The sequence below is a fragment of the Gracilinanus agilis genome, chromosome 2, assembly GCF_016433145.1.
Source record: "Gracilinanus agilis isolate LMUSP501 chromosome 2, AgileGrace, whole genome shotgun sequence".
NCBI classification, from domain to species: Eukaryota; Metazoa; Chordata; class Mammalia; order Didelphimorphia; family Didelphidae; genus Gracilinanus; species Gracilinanus agilis.
In genome coordinates this window covers 99,564,063-99,591,526 of record NC_058131.1, presented here as the reverse complement: position 1 = coordinate 99,591,526, position 27,464 = coordinate 99,564,063, and the positions used below count along the sequence as shown (strand labels likewise).

At 35.6% G+C, this 27,464-nt stretch overlaps 1 protein-coding gene across 22 annotated transcripts in view; it reads left to right on the top strand.

Moving 5' to 3' along the window:
- Positions 1 to 27,464, top strand: part of NRXN1 (neurexin 1) — a 1,430,528-nt gene that overhangs the window by 1,220,740 nt on the left and 182,324 nt on the right. For 13 of the 22 annotated variants that reach the window (XM_044663315.1, XM_044663306.1, XM_044663313.1 and 10 more), the window contains 2 exons: positions 19,160 to 19,249; positions 20,628 to 20,947. In XM_044663315.1, the coding sequence (XP_044519250.1) occupies positions 19,160 to 19,249; positions 20,628 to 20,947 (410 nt within the window). The remainder of the gene's footprint in view (positions 1 to 19,159; positions 19,250 to 20,627; positions 20,948 to 27,464) is intronic. The other 9 variants (XM_044663323.1, XM_044663322.1, XM_044663321.1 and 6 more) reach the window with 2 other exon arrangements.

Genomic DNA, 27,464 nt, shown 5'->3' with positions numbered 1-27,464 from the left:
TATATATGTGTTATATATATATGTCACTTACATCAGATACTGCGTTATAGCTTACCACTGGTTACCTCACTTGGTCTGTAGAACTGTGGCAAGTAAAAGATAAAATAACAGAAATCAACAGTTTGCTCTTCCAAGGATATCCATTTTTTTAAGCAATGATTACCAATTGTCTAACAAATTAGAACAGGACCCTTCCTCAGCTCAGGGCTAGACCTCAACTACAAAAGACAGTTTTTATACATTAAAGACAATTAATCAAATAAGGTCTATTGATTAAAAGAAAATAATATAATATTAGGTATTCTGATTTTTTATTAGAAGAAACATGAAAAACTTTCCAAATTGGGAGAGAGGTAGTGAACAAGTAAAATTACCTGAACACAGGGAGAAGGGCAAAAGCATCCCCATTTACTCCAAAATGTCTTTATATAATTAAAGGAACATGGAAACAATAGGCAATTTTTCAGTATGGAAATAGTTTTCAGATAAGACATAAGGGTTAACTGAGATGCACAACTGTGAGAAAATTCTTTGCATCAATCTTTGGATCTGCCTGGGTCCTAGGTGCTCGAATAAGAGTCTCTTAAGAGCTCATAGATGTGTCCAGTTTTTCAGCCACAGAGGACTACCGTTCAAACAACTCAATAAGGTTTCCTCCCAATTCCCAAAATTGAATAAAGTTTTCCTATGATACGGAAATTCGACTAGTCCCATAAATGAATAGAAAGAGAACTGAGCTAGCTCGGAAATTGAACCAAAAGTGGAGTCATTGTGGTTCACTGTTTCCTCAGTTGAACATTTGTTGTCTTAATCCCTTCAATTTCTCCACAAAAACTGGGTGAAGTAATTAGTAGTATTATCTCCATTTTACAGAGAAGAAACTGAGGCAATCAGTGGTTAATTGATTTGCCCAGAGTCACACAGTACATATCCTGAGACCATATTTGAACTCAGGTCTTCGTGACACCAGGCTTGGTGATCTATCAACTGCACCACCTAGCTGCAGTAAGTACAAGAAAATAAATTAAAAGGAAAAGCAGGTAGGAAGCTGTCCACCCAGGTTAACTTCTCTTAGAAGGTCCTAGTGGGATGTGTCTGTTTATGTTAGGATGACTTCAAATCCCCCAATGATTTTGACTGCTTAATATAGTATAACCTTACCTGTAAGGGGGATTTCAAGAACTTGGAAGAAAGTAAAGAAACATTTCTTCCTTGAATTTTTAACCTGCCCCCTCTACATTTTTATCGTGCTTGATAATATTTTTAAAGGACTGAAATCACCTAGAATCTAATCTGTCTCTATCTCTTCTTCGGATTGTTTTGTTATAGTTACAATAAGCTTTTGGGTAGATGGATAAGAATGAAGTTAGCGTTTCTGTGTGGGTGAGATGATGTAGGATTGCCACTGTAACATGAAAGAGATGAGTGTGCAACATTAAACATAACAGGGAAACAGTGGCTTCAGGATAAAGGTCTTCAAAAATGAAGCTTAAATGTCCTTGTAAAACTGTTGCCTTGGCATGATGATGCCAAATGCAAAACAAAACAAAACAAAAGGATGGAAAGTTATTTTTAAAGTCTACACAGAGTTGGGGAAATGGGCAGTTCTGATTGTAAGGAACCAAAAGGAAATCCAGTCTGAGTCCATAGTCAGTGCACAGGTCTGCTGGCTGGGGTGACACAGTCCTAAAGCAGTCATAGACTCATAGGAAGTTATAGCTAGAAGGGACTTCAGAAATCATCCAGCCTGACTGCTTGTTTTACAGCTGAGGGAACTGCCCTGACTTTCTGGCCACCAAGCATCAATTTTTGTTATTTACATTTTCTGTGGCTGTCCTTTGCCACAAGCTTTAAGAAAGAGTCAACATGTACAGTGTAAACTATTCCATTCGAAGTCAATATCTTCAGGGCATAAATAAACAGATTGAAATGCCACTTAAGAGACTTCCCTGAGATGCTAAAACTTTCCTTATCCAGCAGCGACCCTCCTTACCACTCTGCAGACAGGAAACACAGCTGGATTTCTTATTCTTCCCTTTTCTGTCTGGGTGGATGCCTTCAGCAATTCCCACTGGTGAAAGCTCACAGTAATGGTGACCTACTTTTTGATTGTCTTTTGAGGTATCTGTATTCAGACTTAGGTGCTTCAAGGAATTAGAATTTTAATTTGGGTTATCTTTGGAAACAAATAGGTCATTTTTCCCCATTCTTTTCAGAATGCCCAGGTGCTGCTGATAATGAATATTTTCTGATAATAACTCCTAGTTATGTAGCATTTTCAAGTTTACAAAGCACTTTCTCCAAAACAAAGGACTTTGGGAGATAGTTAAAGGAGTTGTTATTCTACCCATTTCATGGATAGGCAAGCAGGTTTGGTGAGCCAAAGTGATTGGCCCCAAGTTAAACAAGTAGTAAGTGACAGGGACAGGACTTGAGCTCAGGTCTCTTGATTTCAAATCTACTACTTTTTCCTCTAAACCTTTGATTTTTATGTCACTACTTAAAAAATATTTAGGAAATTATACCAGGTGAATCTATATGGATACATAGCTCTAAAGAGGATCCTTGTTATTTAAAACAAATTTCACAGAAATTTTAAAAAGTACTTTGGGGATTCTAAATGAAAATCGATATAAATTTTATTTATCTAGAAAAATAATAAAAGCATTTATATAGACTTAGTAAATGCTAAATCTAATAAAATTCAAGAGTATAAGCAACAACTCAACAAAGGAACTTTTATAATCTTGGATCCTAATGCAGCAGGACAATGTGGCAGATAGAAGGCTAGGAGTCTTAGGTTCAAATTCTGCCTTAAACACTTATTAGCTATGTGACCCTTGGCAAGTCACTTACAGACTAAAGCCTCAGTTTTCTCACTTATAAAATGGAGTAATAATGATAGCTGTCTCACAAAGTAGAACAAATGTTCAGATGCATCAAGCATGTGATTTTGTACAGCTAATGATTCCATGTGGAATGCTCATATTATTATCACATCCCCTGATAGAATGAAAGCTTCTTGAGGGTTATGTCTCATTTATGTCTCATCAATTTGATTTTTTCTTGACACAGTTCCTCATTTGTATAAGTACTCCAGTTTTTGAATGGATATTTGTAAGAATTCCCTCTAGTAATGCAAATTTCAATCCCTAGTGTGCCTCCCAATCTATTCATTTCTTGGTCTTGTCCTCCAAAAAGTAGACAGCCTAAAAATTCTGATTTTTAGCACCCTCTACCTCTTTTTCCTCCTCTCCACGATTATTATAGAACTTATGGCTATTTTGTATTTCTCTTTATTTCATGGGTTACGGGAACCAAAGAATTCATCATCTCATAGTCAGCCCATTTGATGACAAACCTATCACTACTTGTCTAGTACGGTTCATGGAAAGCAGACATTTTATGTTGCAAGGACTATACTTGAAGACTTCCACACTGCCAAAGAATGCCAAAGCTTATGCTTCTCTGGCATAGTCTGAAAGAACACTGGTAATAGTGTTTAGCATTTATCATATAAAATTCTAATGTTTGTAAAGTGCTTTACAAATTTTATCTCATTTGATTTTCACAACAACCCTGTGGGCTACGTGCTATTATTTTCCCCATATTACAGATAAGGAAATTGAGGCTGGGGGAAATTAAGAGGCTTGCTTAAGGTCACACAACCATTAAGTGTCTGAATCAAGATTTGATCTCTGGTCTTTCTGCCCAGGACACTGACCAGTCTATATACAATGATTGTACTTTTCTAGGATTAATTAAAATGGTATAAATAAGTTCTTTGTTGATGAGTATCAATGAATATTCAAAGTATTATCTCTGAGCCCTGTCAATTTATATGATAGCAGTAAATAATTTTTCTTTTGTATAAATCATTACACTGGCAAAGAATTTCAGTGTTGGGAGGGACCTCAAGAGGCCAGCTCACTCAACCCATTTCTGAACTAAAATTCTCTTTGGACCATAACAGCAAGATAATGATACAGACTTTTCTTAACCTTGAATGAAAGAAAGCCTACTGTCTTCTGAGGAAGGCTGCTTTAATGTTGAATAGCTTTAATTATTAGGAAGTTTTTCTTAATCCGAGGGTTCTTAACCTGGGATGCACAATCTATCAACAGATTTCCAGTAGTCAACAGAAAAAAAAATCTTTGTTTTTCCTACCCTTTGCTTTCCTTTGTAATCTTTTATTTTTTATTGCATGCATTTAAAATATTATTCTGAGAAAGGGTCCAAAGACCTTGCAAGACTGTTATCAAAGGGGCCTACCAAAAAAAAATTAGAAACTCCTGATGTAGCCTAAATATGCATCATTGCCACTCCTATTCAACTCTTCCCTCTGGGACTAAGAAGAATTATAACAATAGATTTAATAGCAATAATTTAAAAATCAAAGCCTGAAAAAGGAACTGGAAATTCTAAGTGGAAAGAATAAATCTCAGCTGTTCAGAAACTGAGAAATGGGAGAAAAGCTCCAGTTACAATCTAGCTAAATTCCTCAAAGGAATTTTCATCTCATAGATGAAAAAAAATACAAGTTGTGACATGATAATCTAGAAAATATTCAAGAGTCTCTTGCCTCAGAAATGGCAGAGTACCACCTGCAAAATAATGAGAAATGTAAAGCTATTCTTATTTGTTTTCTTTTGATAATTTGGTAATGTCTACAATTACTTCATCTTTTTTTTTGGGTGGGGGGGAGCAGCCATACAATTCATCCCTCTTAAATGCTACACAGGCATTAGAAAAGAGCTCTTTAGAATACTTGATAACAGAATGTGACCTTTGATTTATCAGAGTCTCCTGTTTTCTTACCTCCTTATCCTTGTTGCTTTTCATCTTTTTTTGGTAGCTTTTTATGCATGCTAGGAATCCTGTAGGTTCAAAGGCTGGAACTGGGGGAAGGAAGGTCCTCTGGGGAAGTCACAGTTTGTTGAAGAAAGGACATGGATCACAAAATTTATAATCTTACTTTTTCTCCCATTAAGTTGATCAGATAATATCTAAAACCAAATCTCTGGCTTTTAATAGAAAATGGTTTTAGCATTACTTTAAATCTTTTAATAAAGGTGTAATGGATTCTGTAACATGGATTCCTATGAGAAGGGGATGAGAAAAGGAACATTTCTTAAGCCAATTAAATATTTAGTTACAGGGTTTTGTAATTTCTTCCCAGATCTGCTATAGATGGCCATTGGTCTTCCATGCTTAATGTCACCATTGCTTTGTATAATAATGTATTAAAGTTGAAAATAGGAGATCCTCTGCTGTGTATGAAGAGCTGAGCCATGATCTGAAATGTCAGTCATGAATTGACATTGTCTCATCCTAGAAAACTTGGCACTTCCTAGTCACGTAGGTAATTGGATTGCCTAGCAGGGTACTTGGGTTTTGGCATCCTTTGTCAGACAAATATGTAGCATTATGATAATGTACTCTATTCTTCTTCAGAAGGACTGCTCAATAGAGTTAGAAGAGAACACAATTATTTCATAGCAAGAGTTTGGGGGTCTTTGTACCTCTAAAACAGCAATAAGCCTCCCAAAAAGTGTAAAGGGGAAGTTATTAATCATTTATACTTTAATGATTTTAAAAATTCTTCACCATAGCCTATTCTTCCTGCTTCTGTCCTTGTATCTACATCCTATCCATCCTTTAAGAATCTTTTGAAATCCCACCTGTTCTGCAAAGTCTTCTCTGCTACATTATCTCTATTCTCTGAATTCCTATGAAATTATAGTCTATATATAATACTTGGCAGTTGATCACATGATATCTCATGGCGTTTTCTTTTTTTTTTTTTGGTTTTTAAATAATTTGTTTTTAATTTGTTACATATGTATTTCTTCTGAACTAAATTCTAACTTCTTTGAGGTCAGAAGCCCTAATACTTCTGTATCCACAGAATAGTTAGCACATAGTAGCCATTTAATAAATTAATAACAGAGGATTTCATAGATTCCTGTTTCTGAAAGCAATGTTAAAAGTCATCTGGTCTAACCCCTTCATTTGGGAATAAGAAAACTAAAAGCCAAAGACATTAAGTGATTTGCTCAGGGTCACACAATTAAATTAATTTCCCAATTCCTATGGGGGGGCTATATGGAAGGAAAAGACATGATAATGATAAAATAAGAAGAGGAGAAGGATTGAATGGTAACTGGGGACATCAGGAATTTATTTTTAGGGACACCATAATTGTGATGCTTGGTATAGGCAGAGAACTTTTGGCAGTCAGAGAATGTCCTGGCATTGGAATTATGGGGTAAGGAGGATAGAGAATCAGTATTAGAGATGAACTAACTTAGTCTCTCATCCATAATCTCTTGGAACTCAGTGTGGAACAAAATATTATTATGAGATGATGGTGGTATAATAGGAAAATCACTGAACTCTAAATCAGGAGAGCTACATTCCAGCCTCAGAACTGCTCTTCCAGGCCTTAGAGAAATCACTTAACCTCCTCTAAACCTCAGTATCATGATCAATGAGAGAATTGTATTAGGAGGTTTCTAAAGACCCAGCTTTCAAATTCTATGATTCTATTGACTGTCATGGTTTGAAGAGTATTAGCTGATAATAAAATTGCTGTGTTGGATCCATTATTCATGCCCAAATGAGTACAAACCAACCGCTGGATGATAAGGGAGGCCAGGTTATAAAGTTATAGAAGCTTTTAGAATGTAAAATCCAATGGTCATGAGTATCTTTTTCACTTTCATTGTTAATATAATAGTACCTGCAAATCACCCAAAGGATACCCATTCAAAACCATAGCCCCTAAGTCTCTCCTGATATGACTAGTTTTATGTAGTAAGTCAGAAAGAACAAAATAATTAGACACAAAGATGTTTAATAAAACTGCATTGCAAATTTGGTGGCAAAAAGAGTTCCACTCCTCTGTCTCCATACTCACAGGCATTCACTCATATACCATACAACTAGTGTGAGAAGCATGCATGGCCAAGATATATACATGAAGGGGGGCAGCTGGGTAGCTCAGTGGATTGAGAGCCAGGCCTAGAGACGGGAGGTCCTAGGTTCAAATCCGGCCTCAGACACTTCTCAGCTGTGTGACCCTGGGCAAGTCACTTGACCCCCATTGCCTACCCTTACCACTCTTCCACCTATAAGTCAATACACAGAAGTTAAGGGTTTAAAAAATTAAAAAAAAAAGATATATACATGAAGAAAAACACATTCTAGGGAAACAAGTGCTCAGGACATACCCAGAACTGGGACCATTGCCCCTTCTAATGCTGCTGAAACTTGAATGTCATCTGCTTATGTCTTTGGTTTTATCCATTGCCTATTTGTGTCCCTTCTGGGCAGGCATTGATTGCATCATATCTGTCCATCATCTAGTCTTGATGTAAATTGAACTGTCCTCTACCCTTCAGCCCCCATATCGATCCTGCTTGACTTGGAAATGATGGCAGGAACATAAATACTAGCTGAAGCCAGCTGGCATATTGGCCTCCACTTTAGATCCTTCGTTGAAAATTCCTGCCTTTGTTATGCATATTTGTCATCAACAAAATCCCTGGTCTTTGTTTAACATCCATCAAAGTAATATCATCAGGCAGTTCTCCTGGTATCCCATAGATGTAAACACTTAACTGGGACCATTTAATGATGATGGTAATGCAGGCTGTTTCTCCAAACTCTCCTCATATTTATTCCTCTCCTTCAATATTCACACCAAGCACCAAAAGACTTCCAGCTTTAGAGAAAAATAAGGGTTTCAGGTCAGCTGGTTCTCATGGAGACTTTTTAAATTTATCAGCCACCCCTGGCTGACTGGCAGGCCTGTTCTGTTGCCGAACAAGAAGAAAGATTATATCCTTCGATGAAGATGAAAAAGGGCAGCATCTTGTCTAAGTCACTCACTGGTAGATGTCAGACTTCTGAAGGCCCTGCTCCTATGCTGCAGTGTTGAGAAGCTCCTTAAGGAAGCCTTGTATACTTCCCCTTAGGTTATTTCTAGTTATTCAGGCACATTGCAGAAGGTTTGGGGGGATAATGAGTTCAGGTCTTCTCTGTTACAAAGGAAAACAAGCCTACCCCCAGGCCTTCTCCCCATTCCCCAACCCATAGAATTCCACCATCCTTGAATGAGGACGTACCCCATGCAAGGCACATCCATGCACACACAGAGATAACTCCTGAGAAGCTCCACTCTTTGTGCCTTTTGTCATTCCCAAAATTAAAGCAATCTCAACTCCCAACCAGTGTTATCTTCTGGAGGTCCTTTGCAGGGAGAGGCTTTAGCACTTCATGTGTTACTCTGTCAAGATGGTTTTCAATCAATAAAATCCATCCAAAGAAAGAAAACACTTATAAAGTAACAATACTCTATTGCGAAGAAATTCTAGTCTTCCGTGTTCTTGTTATAGTGTATTATAAACACGAGGCAATTATAATAATGGCTATTAATTTGTTGTTCAGTTATTTTGAGTCATATCCAACTCTTCATGATCTCTTTTTTTTCCAGTGAGGAGTATTTCTATGCAAAAATACTTTAGTGATTTGCCATTTCCTTCTCTGGTTTATCTTACAAATGAGGAAACTGAGGCAAACAGGGTTAAGTGACTCTCCCAGAGTCACATAGATAAGTCTTTGAGGCTAGATTTGAACTCATCTTCCTAATTCCAGGCCAGGTATTCTACTCATTTATTCCACCTAGTTGCTCTAATGGCTAATAATAACTAGAATGTATATAATCTTTAAGCTTTGCAAAGCAGTTCACAAATGTTATCTCACTTTATCTTTAAAACAAATCTTGGAGGTAGGTGTAATCTTCATTTTACAAAAGAGAAAAATGAGGCAGAGTCAGGAAAAACTGAGTTTAGAGGTGGCTTTCAACATTTATTAGCAGTGTGGTTATGGTTAAATCACTTGTCTGCTATTTGCCTCAGTTTTCTTATCTATAAAATGAGGATAATAATAGTACCTACTACCTAGAGTTGGAGTGAGGAAAAAATTAGACAATATTTGTAAAGTGATTAGCACAATGCCTGGTATTTAGTAGGGACTTAAAAATCTTTATTCCTTTCACCCTCCCTATTAGTTGTGTGGCAGACCTATAAGCAAATTAATGTTTTTAAGCCTCAATTTCCTCATTCATAGATTGGATATGGAATTTTACTATTTCTCAAGATTGCTGTGAGAGGGGAAAAAACTCTGCAAAATGTTATAAAAATTAAAATCTAAAAAAACCTATAAGCCACAAAGTAGTTTTCATAAAGTCTGTGCATATGTCAGTGAGATCACCTTCAGACTCAAATTGTGTATGAAATTAATTTAATATGTTTAGTTACCCACTTTGTATTTCTAAAGAGAGATTAGAAAAAGAGGTAGAGCTGAGGAGTATTTCCGAATATGAGAGAAGGGATGTCAGAGACAGAAGAATCAATTACAAAGCAATCTGGAACCAGTTAATTTGAGGACAATAGTCCCAACCACCTTAATGATGTCAGAACATTAATTAGAACACAGTGCAACCAGTCTTATGTGCAAAATCAACCAGTCAGTCAATCAATTAAGAAGCATCTATTAAGCACTTGACAATTACATAATATAGTAGATTGAGAGCCAATCAAGAAGGCTCTTCTTCCACAGCTACTAACTGTCTGACTCTAAGCAAGTCAATAAATCCCATCAGTCTCAGTTTCCTCATCTGTAAAATGAACTGGAGAAGGAAATGGAAAACCATTCCAGTATCTTTGCCAAGAAAATTCCAAATGGGGTCACCAGGAGTTAGACATGACTGAAAACAATTGGTCAACAACAAAATTAAGCACCTACTATCTTCTAGCCCAAGAGATACAAAGGATCTAAAGTAGAGTTCAGTACAAAGATTGCGTCCTTGGTACCTAGCTGAGTGACAGACATATTGAAGCTCAATAAATGCTTATAGATTGACTAGTTGATTGATTGTTTTGATCTAAGAGTTCAACTATAATACAATGAGATACTTGGACTATTGAGGTATTCAGGAATTTTCTCTCTAAATACGATGGTTCTATATTACTTTTCAATAACCCTAAATCATCAGGACAAAAAAGCATAATTATGCTCACTTTCCTCCATTGAGTATACAGTACTATATTTGGATGTTCATCCTTTGTGATTAAAGTTTTTTTTTTAAGTTTTAGACCCTAAATGGGAACATTTTACTTATACAGAAAAATAACACACAAAATGACTCCTTCCTTCCCAGAATATGCAGATAAATGAGAATATGTGGATGATTATTATTACCCAACATATTTTTGTAGGTATGAGAAAAGATTTTTAAAAATTTACCCAAATTATCTTGGTATTGATCTTTATTTTCTATTTCTATATCTAGACGTAGCCAAGAAACTATGCTCCTACTTAATAGAGACTGATATTCACTTATAAAGGAAAAATAAGTGTTTCATGCCCTCTTTTGGCTTCCCTTCTCAAAATTACCATATTTTTAACTTCTAGGTGATTCTACCTTGGATCTAAGATGGTGCTGACAATAAACAAAATCTCTTTTTAAGATGTTATTCTTCCTAGATTAGCAACATTTCCTATTTCTGAGGATTTTGCTATTACACATCAGTAACTAACACTTTTCTTTCAAAGAAGTGAATAAAGTTACAGTTCAGAAATAGCAATCTGAGAAAACAGAAGGAAACATCTTTTAGGGAAGTTCATACTTAGACAAGTCCCAACTGACCGATGTATATAAATATATGATGGGATTTTTATTTCTTTTTCTCAAGCCCACCATAAAATCTAGTTCCAACTCAAGGATTTGACCTTTATTTCTCCTTTTTGCTTACTTCTAATCTTTGAAATTACTCCTTTTCTTCCCTGTAAAGTCCACTGGTTCATCCAGAATTAATACACCCACAATATGACCAAATATTGTCTTTTAAGTGGAAAAATGAAGTCACATAAAATTCAATCAAAATAGCCAGTGTTGTAGTTCTATGATCATCTTTTCTTTCACATTCCTTATTGCTGGAGTCTCCCTTGACAGAATGGGTTCACTTATTCCTAGACACCACAATGGCTACTCCAATTAGAGCTCTGTGCACATCAATTGTTTTCAGTGTTATTACCACTGGCAGGCCTGCCTCCTGTCAAAATCTTTAATGCTTGAACAATTCAGAAGAAAATAAATTCAAATTTTGCATGCAGATTGATTACTTGGAAATAACTTCATCAGAGCACTGTGTTGTTGGTGAAATTTTCAGTGGAAGCACCAACAGATTTAATCCAAGCACGATTGTCTAGAGGGAAGAAAATAAACAAACCTCAGTCTTATTTTATGGAGGGAAGGGATGCGTGAAACTAGATGGTTATCTTTTAACTCTTCAACAAGAGGTGCCTGTTTTCATAAATCTAACCTCTATATACACAGAAGATTGCCACAATCAAATTTGACATCTTTGTCCCTGTCTTTTTCTTTCACATACGCATACATATAAAAAGAATAGTTTATTATTTCTTTTCATAGCTCCACTTTGCAGAAACTTTAAGCAAAACCATTATTATTATCATTTCTAGGTTTACCTCTGATTTGATCATGTCAAGTAATGTAGAAATGAGATTATCTTTGTGTATCATTGTCTCTGACTAGAATTTCTAAAATGTTCTACACTACTTTATTCCACCCATTAGTGAATGTCTGCTTCTTTGATATCTTACATCAGCTCCATGTACTAACATTAAGTCCCAGTGTAATTTGGTCTTGTGCACCTTCTCACCCTTTTCAGACACAAGAAAGCTCATCAAAAATTATGTTTGTTTATTTGAAGTGGGTTCAGTTTTTTAAAGGTTTATTTTATCTTCTATCTGTGCAGTTAGCTCTATCTATGTATTCAAGACAGTATTAAAAGGATGGTTGCTGAAAATCTAGATAAAGAAGCAGCAATCAAAAAAGCCAAACTGATTTCATTGAGAACTTGTATCAAACTAGCCTTTCTCATATTAGTACATCAGGTAAATGCAGCTATGCTAGACTTAAAAAAAAATTCTCAAACAAAGCTTTTGCTTTTTAATGCTGCTTTATTTAAGCAATGATTATAGTAGGGTACTCATAACATGAGATAGTCTGTAAGTGGCCAGTAAGAAGCTGCCTCCGTAGCTCTCCTGGCATGTCAAAACCACTAAGACCCTAACAGCCGAGACACCAGTGTGGCCTGTGGGAAGTGAGGTGCCCTAAAGTCTGGGAAACCCCTAGTGGCTTCCTCTAAGGATCTTTTATTTGTTTAGTTTAGGTTATTTTCCCAGCCCTGCCAAGTCAAATCTAAACACTTGGATATAGCTGTTACTCTTTTTGCACCTGCCTATATACTCTGTGATTCAGGTTATTTTGTAGAGCTTTCTAGAATACCTATATAAGTATTTGTAATGCCAAGAAGAGGCAGTTTTGTAGTGGAGTCATACAATAGACATACGCTAAAGTAACCTCATTCCCACTCCTTCTACAATAATATCATTTACCAAAACTTTAGTAAAGCATTTGACAGAGATCACCAGAAGTTACATTTATTTATGTCCTTTTCTAATCTATTGGTTTATTGAATCATTTATATTTAATTTGTCTTCCAAATTATATATTACTCAATACATTATTAAAAAGTTGGTCTCTGAAAATCTAGAAAAGGAAGCTGTTTCAAAGAAATGGAGCATGGTTTACTCAAGAACAGTCAAACCAGACTAAGTTTATTTTCTTCTTTGACAAGGTTACTAGGTTGATGGATCAGAAGAATACTGTAGCTATGGTTTACCTATATTTTAGCACTGCATTTCATTTTTTAAAAAAAGGTTTAGCAGGGGGCAGCTGGGTAGCTCAGTGGATTGAGTGCCAGGCCTAGAGATGGGAGGTCCTAGGTTCGGATCTGACCTCAGACACTTCCCAGCTGTGTGACCCTGGGCAAGTCACTTGACCCCCATTGCCTACCCTTACCACTCTTCCGCCAAGGAGCCAATACACAGTATTGACTCCAAGACAGAAGGTAAGGGTTAGGGAAAAAAAAAAGGTTTAGCAATCTGTGATAAGTCATAGTAAAATTAAGTGGTATAGGAAGTGGTTGAAAGTCTGCACCTAAAATGGGTACTTTCTCTATTTAAAAATTTTATCCTTTATTAATGACTTCAAGTTATAGATAATATGCTTACCTAATTTACAGTTAATAAAAAAAACTGGGAGGGATAGTTAACACACTGGATCAGAGAGTTAAGATTCTAAAAGATCTTGACATTCTGGAATGATGGCCTGTATCAAATAATATGAAATTCAACAGAAATAAGTATAAGGTTTTATACTTGGATTCTAAAGTGTAAATATACAAATATAAGAGAGAGTTACTATAGTATTATAATTGAAATTATGAAGCTGATAGTTGCTTAATAACTTCATTAAATCAAAGTAGTATTAGCAGTAAAGAGAGGGAAAGATAGGAGAGAGGTAGAGAGAGATACCTAATTTCCTAATCTGTTGGCCGCCATGAAGGACCTGTGGCTAAACTCAGACAAGGGTTCCTTCAGCTCTCCACACTCCAGCCAGAAGACCCCAAAGACCCCCTGATCTCCACCTATAAGCATTTTTTCCACCCACTAGCTCTCACACATCACATCTCAGGAACCAACCATAGTTTCCTAATTTGCCTGGGCCTCCTGGGGAAGCAGTGCCTCTGGAATCTGTTTCCCATCTCATTGGTTCCTTGGTTCTTTAACTTCCTTTCTCTGAAGGCTTATCTATACCTGAATTTACTCAGTGGTCTTTGACCTCCAGGTCACTGAGAGATGATGTTAAAAAAAGTGACATAATGGAGGGAGAAATTTGCTTCTGACAATGGCTAGAAAGCAATTTATATACAAAATGTCATCGAGTTTGAAGGGACCACAAACTCTATATATGTCCATTCATTGTTGTTGTTCAGTCATTTCAGACACGTCCAACTCTTCGTGATCCCATCTGGCATTTTCTTGACAAAGATACTGGCATGGTTTGCCATTTCCTTCTCCACCTCATTTTTATAGATGAGGAAACTGAGGCAGGCAGGGTTAGGTGACTTGCCCCAGATCCCACAGTTAGTTAAGTGTCTGAGGTTCCATTTGAACTAAGGTCTTTAGCCTTCTCTCCATTTCACCATGTAGCTGTCCTCTGTAAGTCCATTGGGACAGCTAAAAATAGTTAATGCAATCAGAGGCCTCATTGAAATGTACAATATCTGAGACAAGAAAGAGGGTAAGATCCATAGTATTATATGCTAGACTGTATCTGGTCTATTCCTGTGCCATGTTTTGGAAGAACATTGATAAAATGGAAGGCGGTAAAAAAGTGTGACAACCGGGATATTGAAGGGTCTGGAGTTCAGACTATATGAGGACTGTTTAAAGAAACTGGGAAGGTTTAGCCAGGATGCAAGATGGCTATATTGGGGTACCTCCCATGATTTTTAGTCTTTCTTTACATCTAGAAAATCCATGTAACAGTATCCTCCGTTACTGATATGGACCTATTCAAGTATTTTATAGGTTTTCACATGGAATAGCGATTAAATTTTTTCTCATATAGACTTGAAAGATAGAATAGAAGCCATGCAGACAATTGCAGAGAGATAAGTTTAGGTGTGACATAGGGACATTTTGCTAAGAATTAGAGCTATCCAAACTGGGCTTCTTTAGTGAGATGGAGGCTTCCCTCTAACTGGATGATGTCAAACAAATACTAGATGACCTCTTGGCAAATATGTCGTAGAGGGTGTTCTGGTTCAGGGTTCTATTCTTTAGCCTTCTAGCTCAGAGATGCTGTGGTTCTGTGTAAAACAGCAGCATGAAAATAAATCTAAGTGTATGTCACCATCTATTTGTAAAGATAAGTTGAAAGTACATAGGTGAAATAGAATGTCCTATTTATTACTGCTGATCTGCACAATGTGACTTTTATAGTACAGTGAAAGACACTCATTAAAGTTACATGACTTGGACTTGAACCCTTGTTTTGCTCTTTTTTTACATGAATGACCTTGGGCAAATCAGTTAACTTCAGGGGCAAATCAGTTAACTTCAGCTTCCTGATCTGCGTAATTAGGGAATTGAACCAGATAACCTCTAAAGCACTTTCACCTCTAACTCTATGATTCCCATGAAAATTATCACAAGACATCAGAAAGAAATGTAAGGGAAGCCTCTAGCTGATAAATACACCATCCAATTTATAATATTTTGTCCCTGACTGCTATGTAAGTTTGGAAATCAGATACTGAGACTAGGAGTGCCCCCTTTCCTTCTTTAGATGTACCTTCAATAAATACAAAAAGGCATTTAGATAAAATGTTTCATCACAAAGACTCTTCCCAATCCCAAATATTGTTATTATGTGAGGTTGTTTATTTTTTGGCCATCTCAGAAGAGCCAAAAGCAAGTTAAAGAATATTTTTATGTTTTTGACTGGGTAGGTGCCCTATTGGTTTTCATTCTACTGCCTTCTTTAGAAGAAACAGAAATGTATACTTTAATTTTTAAAGTAAAACTTTTCTGTATAACTAATGATCACTGAAGTGGAAGAGATGTGTGACTTTTACTGCTCCTGAAAACCCAATTATTTTGTCAGTTTATTCATATCACAAGAAGCAGTACAGTTCAAAGTAGTTTTTAAAGTATTGGAATAACCTAGGTTTGAAGACTGGCCATGTCACTTCCTAACTTCATGATCTTGGGCAACTTAATGAACCCTTTCAGTCTCTCTGCCTATAGCATGAGGAAATGGAATTAGATAATCTCTAGAGTCTCTTTCAGTTCTAAATATTAATGAACATCCTCTGAACACAAGCAAGTAGCAAAGACTTCTGTGTTGAGAGATGGAGACCTGGATTCTACTTGTGGCTTTATCATTACTTAATTTCATGGCCTTGGCCAAGCCATTCAACCACTCTGAAAAATGATGGATTTGGATCTCTCCTATCCCTTCCAACTCCAAATCCTATGATCTTCCCATTAGAACTAATTAATTTTATAGCATCTATCTGTTCTGACTTTGCCCAGGTCCATTTTTCACTCTCCCCTGTTTTGTTCTCTCACTCACTCTTGTTCTGTTACAAATGGTTCATGTTAGCTGAGAGTTACATTGAGCTTTTTAATCAGCAGTCATTGAGCATAAACTCCCGGTACCATTCATTAACTTCTTTATTAATTTCATCTAATAAGTGGAACAAATGAAAGATGGTACATAATTATTCATTCTTCCTTTTCCAAAGTTGTCCAAACAGATGATAAAGAAATTTCTTGTTGGGCAATCCTTGAGCATGAAACCAAGAAAGGTCATAAAGAAAGCCCTTTATGATATTTCCCAGTGATAAGGTTTATACTTATTTTGAGACCCAGGGCAGTCAGGATCAAAGGAATATGAGATAAAAACCCTCTGTTTCTCCCAGAGTGAACATAAGATTGGGTGGAGGAGAAGTTTAGAAGAAAAGAACAGATATTTTTAAATTCCAAAATAAAAGTGTGAAGGTTAGTATTTTTTTAGGGTAGATGGTAGGTTTTTGTGTCCTTCTCCCCCAAGATATAAAACTTAGTACTTTTGACCTGTGCCCTCCTTCCAAGATGCCTCTCAGAATAGTATTAAAGCATGGATGCTCATGGGCCATTGACCTTAAAGATTATTATATCCAATAACAGTCAACAACAACAACAAAAAAAAAAAAAACACCCTCTGCAGAACTGCATGCAACCAATTCAATTCAGTTCAATCTAACAAGTGTTAAAGAAGTACTTGCTGTCTGTAAGACACTATACTGGGCTCTAGGGATACAAAAGTTCTCCTTTTTTAGTCCATGTCCTGACTTCATGCTTATATGCCCAGGGTAGTGAGAATTAATTGGCATAATATTTGCAAAGCACTTACCACAGTGCTTGGCACATAGTAAGCACCAAATAAATGTTAGTTATTATTATTATTAGCTATTTCTTTTTCATTTTGCTTCCCTAGCTTCTGATTCATCACTAACAACAAATTATCTGCTGGTTGCATTTTTGCATTTATACATATAACCCTTCTGCAGGGGCATAGCAAGCATGCTAGATTACACTAGCCATGTAACTTCTGATTGGGAAAGCACAAAGAAATTTATATTCAGATTTAGACCATTTCTACCCCACCCTCGCAACTGCTTGGCATTAAATGTTCAGGAAAGATATTCCATTGTGCACCAAAATTATCAATCCTTAATACAAAGTCCTAATTGATAAAGGGAAATCAAGAATTAAAAATAGTATGAAGACCTGTATATGATCATAAACCTGGAAAAAATGAAGCCAATATGTTAAGTTCACAGGGGTCTGATTATGGGGCTTCATTAACACGGAGGTGGTGATGCTAGCATTCTTGAGTCAGGGAATTGGAGATTTGAACAGGTTTAATTAAGCTGCCAAAGTTTTACTTCTGAGCATAGTTGTTTATGCCCCATCATGACCAAGGACCAGCCTAAGTGTAGAGCAATTCATCACCAAGTTAGGAGAAGGGCGATTTATTTTTTAACCATGGCATCTCTCAAAGATAAATCACTAAATTAAAGAGGTGTTGCATTCCCTGTTGGTTGAGGAAAAAACCCCACTGACGAAGTTCTGGATCCTTAAAGTTTATCAATTCATATAAAATTATACTTTTGTAAAGGTAGTCCTTGTTGAAGGTTAAATTCCATTTTGGTTGTGTCAAGAGTATTGACAATTTAAAATTATATCTTTCACTTTGAAAGAGAGTCATTCGTATAGAAGTTCACATGGAACTTTTATGCTTCCTAAGAAAGTCCCTCTTTACTCATTTTAATCCTCTGTCAGCAATATGGTAGAGAGGGTTTCATGGTGAGCTCAATGTCAAAAAGAACAAAAAATTTCATCTAGAAAAACTTTTGACATGCATCTTTGGCTATCTACTAAGATTAAAGATAGCTTATATATTTTATATTGTTTCTATCTCAATAAAACTACCACTTTCTTCAGAAAAGTTAGCAATAATTATTTTCTACAGTCTCGCCCACCCCTCAGGTACCAACAGAGTTGTTCCCTAATACTAGAAGACCATAGCACCATATCATTCGTGTTCTTTAGAAGAACATAATATTATACTCTTTGCTATCAAATACTAGAGCATTAGTCTATATTTTTCTCCTTAAATGTTTTCTAGATTAAAGTAAAATTCAGATTATGAGTAGTATTCAAGATCACTTTAAACAGTGGCTCTTTCAGGTAATTTTTGGTTCATAAGAAGGCATGCCCTCCAAGCAACTGCCTGTAAACTGAAGGAAAGATAGAACTATTAGTGTTTGGTGTTGGTGGTTTGCTTTTTCTTCTTAAGCTGTCTGATATACTTTGGAAAAAGCTACCCCAGGATATTGTTTGATTGTATAACATATGAACAAGCAAATCTTCCTTCAAGTGGTTTATGCCTTAACAGGTTAAGAGCTGCATAAGCGTAAAGGACACTCGAATGAAGTCACTTTTGTCAAAGCCTTCTCCCTTAATAACACATCTTGTTGATACAGAATGTATTATCTGTGAACTTGTGATGTGCAAGAGATTGATTACCCAATTTGTATCTCACTAGAAATGTTTGGACTCTGTGGTTTCCTTAAATGAGGTGAATAAGAATTTCTGTTTTCTGAATAGGAAATAAAGTATGTCAGGCTTATTTTAGATGGCTGGAGTGTGCCTTAGATGGTATTAAGGTTTTGTTTTCGTTAAATGATTAATCTGGAGTAAGAGGTTGGATGTATTTGGAAAAATTAAACCTGTTTCACCTGAACATGTTTAACTAGTTAATAAGAAATATCAAAACAGACAAAACCCTGAGGTCAATGGTCATTTTTTGTAAAGCCATTATATGATGTTTAAATTTGTTGTTTGGGTCTGTCTATAACATAAGTTTAATAACCTAGCTCAAATGCAGATTTCTAATTTTCAATTAACATAGGAATAATTTTGTTTGCTAAAATAAAATAAATGAATGAATGAAAGTCTGAAACATGAAATGTTCTAGGTAGAACTTTTTAAAATTCCAAATTTCAAAAAATCATGTGGCAACTGTATAGCTCAAGCTTTAAGTATTAACTTTTAACCTTTGACCTTACAGATTTTAACCAATGAAATGTCTCTTTAAACTTTAAAGGAAACAATGATAACGAGCGCCTGGCGATTGCTAGACAGCGAATTCCATATCGACTTGGTCGAGTAGTTGATGAATGGCTACTCGACAAAGGTAAAAAACATTGATTAAAACTTCAAATAAAAAAATAATTTGAACATAACCAAGTAGTACTTCATTGTAACACTAATAAACATAAAAAATAAATTTTCAGTAAAACTAAATTAAAAACAAATTTAAAACAGTAAAATGTAGATAGTAATATTTGCATACCTTGTATAATAATTTCTATACATTTTAGAAGTACCAGCTGTATAATAACCTTACCCTGTTAACTTAAGGTTAAAGGGACTGTTAAATATAATCCACTAACTCAATCTATGAAGGTACTGATAGCAAACATTAACCCAAAATGATAAATCATTCATAGATTATATTACATGTTCCAACATCTAAATTATTAACTAAAATATATGTAGTTCTGATATCTTCATTACGGTCCTGAAAAACTCTTTGTTTAAACTGTAGGTATCTTAAATAGTGGGCAATATGTATTGCCGGTCAAAACAAAGTCCCTTTAACGTTGGCAACTTTCTAAGAGGATTTGGGAACAAACCCTAATTAAAACTGAACTTAAAGTTGTGTGCATGCTTTTTATTAGCAGAAACCAATCTGCTAAAGTGGATTCAATTTGATAATAAGGGTACTGTTTCTGAAGATTTCTGTTGAATGAAAATGTGCCATGATTTCTCCATTGGTATGTGTATCATTTCTGAAGCCGCTTTTACATCTAAAAATCTTTTCTTTTTTCTTTTGTTTTAATTAATAGACTTGCTGAAAGCCAATCAGATATAGTTTTATATATTCAAAATCCTTGCCTTCGATGTGATCAATGTGAAACATGCATTTCTTTTCAGTGTGAATGCCGGAGAAATAGAATTATTCAAATGAGCCAATGAAACATTACATTCTTAAAGTAAACTCATTTACCATATTGTCTATATGGTCATTACCTGAATTTTGAGATCTTTAGACTTTAAATTTTAAAAAAAAAACTTCACTTGCTATAGTTGCAGGTTAGTATCTTTAGTGGTTATTTCAGTGTGGCAAATCCTTGAAATGTTAAAAAAAAAAAATCCTGCCAAAGATTTTACATTTTTGAATTTGACATCCAAGACTCAAAAGTGAAATAGCAAGACCTCAAGGAAAAAAGGGGGAAAGGATCTACTAAAAATAAATTTGGTATCGACATCTTTGATTGGTCTTTTAGCAAAAGTAACCCATTGAGAATTAATTAAGCAATTACAAGTATTTACCAATATTATGCATTTCATGGACACCTCATTAAAAAGCAATGAATTATGAGTCAAATGCCTATCTTATAGTTTATTGCTCTCATTATTCACCCCATGAAAGATCTGTTTTATCATCCTGTTTAGAATGTAGAGTTCACAATCAACATTTTTGCATGTATGTAATGTTATTTTTACAGGGCGTCAGCTCACAATCTTCAATAGCCAAGCAACCATTATAATTGGCGGGAAAGAGCAGGGCCACCCCTTCCAGGGCCAGCTCTCTGGTCTTTACTACAATGGCTTGAAAGTTCTGAATATGGCAGCCGAAAATGATGCCAACATCGCGATAGTGGGAAATGTGAGACTGGTTGGTGAAGTGCCTTCCTCTATGACAACCGAGTCAACAGCCACAGCCATGCAGTCTGAGATGTCCACGTCCATTATGGAAACCACCACCACCCTGGCTACCAGCACAGCCAGAAGAGGAAAGCCCCCTACAAAAGAGCCCATTAGCCAGGTGAGTGTGCCTACCTTGGATGTATTTCAATTTCATTTTTAACTGAATCAGCTTTAGAGTTCTTCTGTTTTGGTAAATTAAGTTGTTTCAGGTTTCAAGCATCAAAGTTTCCTTTGTGTCTTGCTAATTCTGTTGTTACCTTTGCTTATGGACTTCTTGAGTGGAGTTGTTGTCTACAGTAGGGAGTTAGGTAATCACTTCGAAGCGTGAAGCATACAACAATATTTTGAGGAATTTTTAAGATTGGCAGATTTTTTGTAAAAGACAAAGGGATGTTTATCTATCTGATGAATTTTAAGTGATTTTTTTTAGATATTTAAATATTTAATTGGGAAACATTTGCTCAAAATATGTTACCTGAAGAAAAACTATGAATCCATTGAGTATTCCTTGTGAGGATGCAGCTTCTAAATTAGTTTTATTGTTTTCGTGAAGATTCAGGTATAGCTTGTCATATTTTGAATTAGATTTCAGATAGCTCTCAGGGTACAAAGCTAACATTATCCTTTTTATATCACATTTAAACCAAACTTGAGAGAGTTATAATTGGAGAACAAGGACATTAAATGAAAGAGACCAACAACGACAACAACAAATGGAGTAAGGTATTTAGAAAGATTAGTGGCTAGTTTCTCGTTAGAACTCATTTTTGGTCATTTTTTAATGGCTACTAACTTCTTATCAATGGAAAGTAAAATAACACTGAATCTCTGTGTTAGAGATATCTAAATAGGAGATGAGACATTGTTGTACTTATGACTTGACTCCCTCTGGAAGCATTTGTGACCTAGAAATAGATTCTCTCACCCACTCCATGTCTTTTCAGCATTTTCCTTCAATTCAGTTGTTTGCCTTAGCCAAATGAGATTGGTTGGCTTAATGAACATGGCATTTAATAGAAAGTGCATATGTTAGTTGCTACACAAAATCACCCAAGTGTATTATAACCCTTCTCTAATCCCTTTTAAAGCAAATAATAATAATAATAATTAAAATATCTAATTAAAGTATTCTCTTTCTTTAAATAGAAAAGCAGCATAGTATAGTAAATACAGAGCTTTTTTTTTTAACCCTTACCTTCTGTCTTGGAACCAATACTATGTATTGGTTCCAAGGCAGAAGAGTGGTAAGGGCTAGGCAATGGGGGTTAAATGACTTGCCCAGGGTCACGCAGCTGAGAAGTGTCTGAGGCCAGATTTGAACCTAGGACCTCCAGTCTCTAGGCCTGGCTCTCAATCTACTGAGCTACTCAGCTGCCCCAACAGAGCTGGTTTTGAGGTCTAAAAGAATATGGAATTCATGTCCCTCCTTGACATTGTCTGTGTGACCCTAATTTAACTTCCCATTAGGAGACAACTCTGTGAAGCAATAAATTGAAAACTAGTTGTTGCAAAAAATTTCTTTCCAAAGAATTTTTGACATCAAAACATTTGTGAGACCTAGCTTTTGAGGTTTCCTCAAATTCTCAGCTAAAATCTCACCTTCCCAATCCTCCTTCATGTTAGTGCCTGCCCTCTGAGATTACTTCTAGTTATCCTGTACCTTATTTGTATGTAGTTTATTGCATATTGGCTCCCCCATTAGATTGAGAGCTCTTTGAGAGCAGAGGTGATCTTTTGCTTTACACTGGACAGCCAGTCCCCTACAAGGTAACTAGGAGGAGCAGGTGCTTAAAAGTGCCATTTGACTTGAACTGAGAGTAAAAAGATCATGGCCTAATAAGCTGGTTTTTGTCGATGACTAGAAGAGCTAATCATGACTATCTTCCACTGACTTCCTCTGAGATTCATTTTCAACACAGAAAGTCAGAAAGTGAGAATTTAATAGAAATGAAAGGGAGAAGTTAACTGAATGTAAGGAAGAAGGAAGAAAGGGTTCAGAGAAGTGAGTTGGGTGAGCTAACCAAGAGAAGATCTATTTTTTTAGGTATTTGAGCTACATAGTGATTTTTCTTGAGTGAGCTTAAGCACACGCCAACACAGCAACATTAGCAGACTTCTTGTATCAGAGGAAGTAATGGCAGAGCACCTGAAAGCAGAAAAGCCAACAAAAATGGGTAGGGGATGAAGTTATTAAAAACATTTCCTACTCATATTCTGCATTTCATGGCCCTACTTTCTTTAGCTTTTTTCTATCATTAATTTTACTGAATATGGCTAATCCTGCCAGGATTTGAATGCCTGGACATTGATGGTTTCATTGGCAAAGAATAATTTTTTAAAAGACCTCATTCGTTTAGCCTGTGATTTCATCCATATTTTATACTTTCAAGATTTATAATAATAACTAATATTCAAGGTGAGCAAAGTTGAAGCTTATGATTTGGTTCAGGACAAGCATGCAGACTGTTTTATTCAGTTCAGGCTATCGTTTACTCCTCCTATGTATTTCAAAATCAGAATTATTTTTGAGGTTTAGTTAGTGTCAAACAAATTATGCACAACGACACATTAAGAAGTTGGGAAACCATTTCCTTTATACAAAATGATTCAAAAGTTGACAATCCTAAAAGAATTATATCTGATTCGAATCACTACCTAAGACCATAAGGTGAATTATTTTGATATTCTTCTGTATAATCCTTAGAGTCAATTAAATTTAAAAAACATTAATTAAATACCTACTATACCCAAGCCACAGTGGCACTGAGGATAGAGCATATAGGAAAAAAACACCACCAGTTCTTAGTGACTGCTGCTAGAGAATACATATATGTAGATCCATAAGGTACTTTGAGAAGGGAATTAAGAGGATAGAAAAAAGCTTCAAATAGGAAGTGATACCTGAGCTAAGTCTCAAAGGAAGTCAAAGATGCTAGGAAGTACAGATTGGAGATTTGTGTGTTCCAGGCATGCAAAACAATCTTTCTGAAAGCATGGAGGCAGGACATAGAATGTAGAATTTAGGGGAAAAGGATAATTTTGTTAGAACATAGAGCATATGAAAGAGAGTAATATGAAATAGGTCTGGGAAGGTAGGCTATAAGCCAGACTGGCTGAGGCAGGGTTATTTTAGACTAGAAGCAATAAGGAGAAATAAATGTTCAGAACTATCTTTGAGGAAGTTTATTTTTTTTTGGCACTTGTGTAAAGGATGAATTGGAGAAAGGGGGAGGATGAAAGCAAGAAACCCAATAAGGAGGATGTTGCAAAATTTTAAAGAAGAGGGGGTAAGAGTTTGAACTAGGGTGGTGGTCTTATGAGTGTAGAAAATAGACAAATGTTGAGATGTGTGGTGGCGAAAATAATCGATATTTGTCATCTTATTGGATATGGAGGATGAAGGAAAAGGGCAAAACCAAAGATGACTCCAAGATTATAAGCCAGAAAAATTGAAAGAATGGTAGTTCCCTTAACAGAACAGAGAAATCTGTAGAAAGAACAGATGAATATCTGAGTAGATATTTTTTAAAGGGAACTAGAGTTCAGGAGGTTGGGTATATAAATTTAAGAGTCATTTGCATGGATGATAAATGATTCTATGAGTACTAGTGAGGTCACCTAGTGAAAAAGTATAGAGAGGTAAAAAAAGTAGAAGCAAATCTTTGGGAGATGCCCTCACATACAGAACACAAGATGGATGGGAACCTGAAAAGTTCTTATTGTTGAAATCCCTTGCTATCCTCAATATCAAAAATAGGAAGAAAAAAATCCATAACCCTTTCTAAGTTATTTTAACAAAAGATAAAAAATAAATGCCACAATGTTATGATTTCTTAAAAAAATATAGAAGACTGCTGTTTGATATTAAAACTTGTACCTGACAATGTAAAAAAAAAGATATGTCTCATAAAATTAATTCACAAGGGAATAAAGTCAACTGAATATTAATTGTTAATGAAGAGTCCATTTTATTATAAGCTAGCATATGTTTAAAGACAAAAGCAGTTTATAGAAGTAAATGATCTAATCAATTACTGATTACTTGGTCCATTTGTGGGAATAGTGAATTAAATGAAGGATTAGTGGGTTCATTAAAAAAAGATATTTAAAATCTCCAAAAAATTTTTCAAAGTACTAACAATAAACAATTCAAACAAGTATAGTCTTTCTTCAGCATGTAATTACTTTATAGTGATTTATAATGTTTGAATTATATAGTAGAAAAAAGACTGGATTTGGACTCAAAGGACCTAGTTTTCCATCTCAGCTTTTCTAATTATGTATGTAGCCTTAAGAAAGTTGTCTTCATCTCTCTAAGCCTGTTTCTTTCTTTACTCTTTTGAGGTTTTATTGATGCCTTTATACTTTCTACTTTATAATCATCCTCCCCCTAAACCCAAGGCCTCTTTAGTAATAAAAACAATGATCAAATAAAAGCAATCAATACAACAACTATGTGTTATTTGGGCTACATTTGCCACCCCCTGGTATGCCTCTTCTCTACCTAGAAAAAAGGGCTGCTCTCTTTTATCACCAGACCCCTGGAGTCAAAAGATTAATCATTTTGTATTCATCAGGCTTCTGATAAAATTTACTCAGCACACATTTACTAAATAATTGCTATGTATAAGACAATGTGCTGGGCACTGGTTGAAAAAAATGACCAAAACATAAGAGTTCCTGTCCTCAAGGAGCTTGTATTATTTCACAGGCAGAAATAAAATGCTTGGAGTCAGGAAGACTGAAATTCAAATCTAGCCTAGATGCTTACTAGACCTGAGATCTTAGGCAAGTCACTTAGCACTGCCAGCCTCAGTTCCCTCATATGTCAAATGAGTTAGAGAAGGAAATGGAAAATCACTCCAGTATCTCTGCCACGGAAGTGTCAAAATGGGGCCCAAGAGGAGTTGGAAATGACTGAACAACAAAATTTCTAAATTTACCTTCTCTAATCTCAGCGTAAGAAGAAAGTATTTCTTTTAGCAGTTAAGAAATTTTTTATTGTCGTGGAGACAACTCCACTGGAGTTTGGGGTCATAAATTAGATTGTAAGAGACTAAGGAATGGTAGATGAGGAAAAGGAGGCTAAACAGGTGATGTTTCTGGACATTCGTTTCTAAGAATTTTTCTTAGAGAGGATGAAGAGAGGAAGATTAGCGTGAGAGAATGGGGAAAATGAGGAATTTTTTTTTTTAGAGAGGAGACCTGGACCTGTTTGTAAGTCAATGAGAAAGAAGTTGGTAGATAAGGAAAGATTTGAGGTAAGAGAAAAAGGGAGAATGCCCTGAGGAGATAAGCTCCCAGAAGGGCCAGAAAGGAATGGGACCAAGAACTAAACCAAAGGGGTTAATTTTGACCAGGAGAAGGGCCACATCAGGAGGATATTTACATCAGAGATTGGAGCAAAGGAGTAATATATGAAGGATAATGGCAAGGTTTAACAAAAATTTTAATTGAAATACAATCTGGCTTAGAATTGATGTTAGGAATCACTTCCAAAAGCAATAAGTTACAAGTATTTGAACCCAGGACCTCTTGTCTTCCGGCCTGGCTCTTTACCCCATGAACCACCTAGGTGTCCCTATGACAAGGTTTTCAGGTATGGATTGAAGGAAAGGATAGATCTGGTGATAGAAGCCCTCTGTTGTCTATTGTCTATTAGAATTGTTTTCCTTTATGTTAGTGTAGTCATTACATAAATATATATATATGAAAAGTTATATATATATATATATATGTATATATATATATATATATAATTCTCCTGGCTCTCCTTAATTTTATCTCTGTTAAGAGTTTTCACATTTCTCTAAATTCCTCAAATTAACCATTTCTCATAGTATAATAAATCCCATTGCTTAGTCTTGTGCCTGGCACATAGTAGACATATAAAAATATTTGTTTCCTTCTTTCCTTCTATTCATTTATCAAGTAGTCAACAAGCATTCATTAAGTGCTTGCTATATGCTAGGCACTGTCCTAAGCACTGTGGATTCAAAGAAAGACAAATAGCCTATGCTTTGAAGAAACTCCCTTATTAAATGAGGAAGGCAATAAGAAAACGATTTACCAATCAGTGGATACACAGTTTCTATTTTACTACCACAAAAAGTGCCATTAGGAAAATATCGTGTTTACACACACATTCATACCCATACCCATAGCCATATAAAATGACCGTTCTATTTGCCGATATGCCCATTAGTGGTATCACTAAATTCAAGGGCAAATTCTTTTCTAGTATCCATGCCAATTGTTTTCCAGAATGGTAGGACTAATTAACATTCGCACAAAAAATGTATCAATATGCCTTTCTTCCCATAATTCTTCTAAACTTGACTATTTCTAGCTTTTATTATCTTTGCCATTCTTAGTACTTGAGGTAAAATCACAAAACTGTTTTATTCTGAATGTCTGTTTTTATTGTCATATGGAACATTTTTATATGGTTAATTGACAGTTCTTTCTTTTAAAACTCATTGTCCAAGTCATTTGACTAATTATCTATTGAATAATGGCTCTTGTTCTTAACTATTAATTCTCTAGCTCAGTTATCAGAATCTTATCAGAAATATCTGATATATTCCCCCCCTAAAAAAATCTCTTATTCTGATTTTACTGATTCTTGTTTGTAC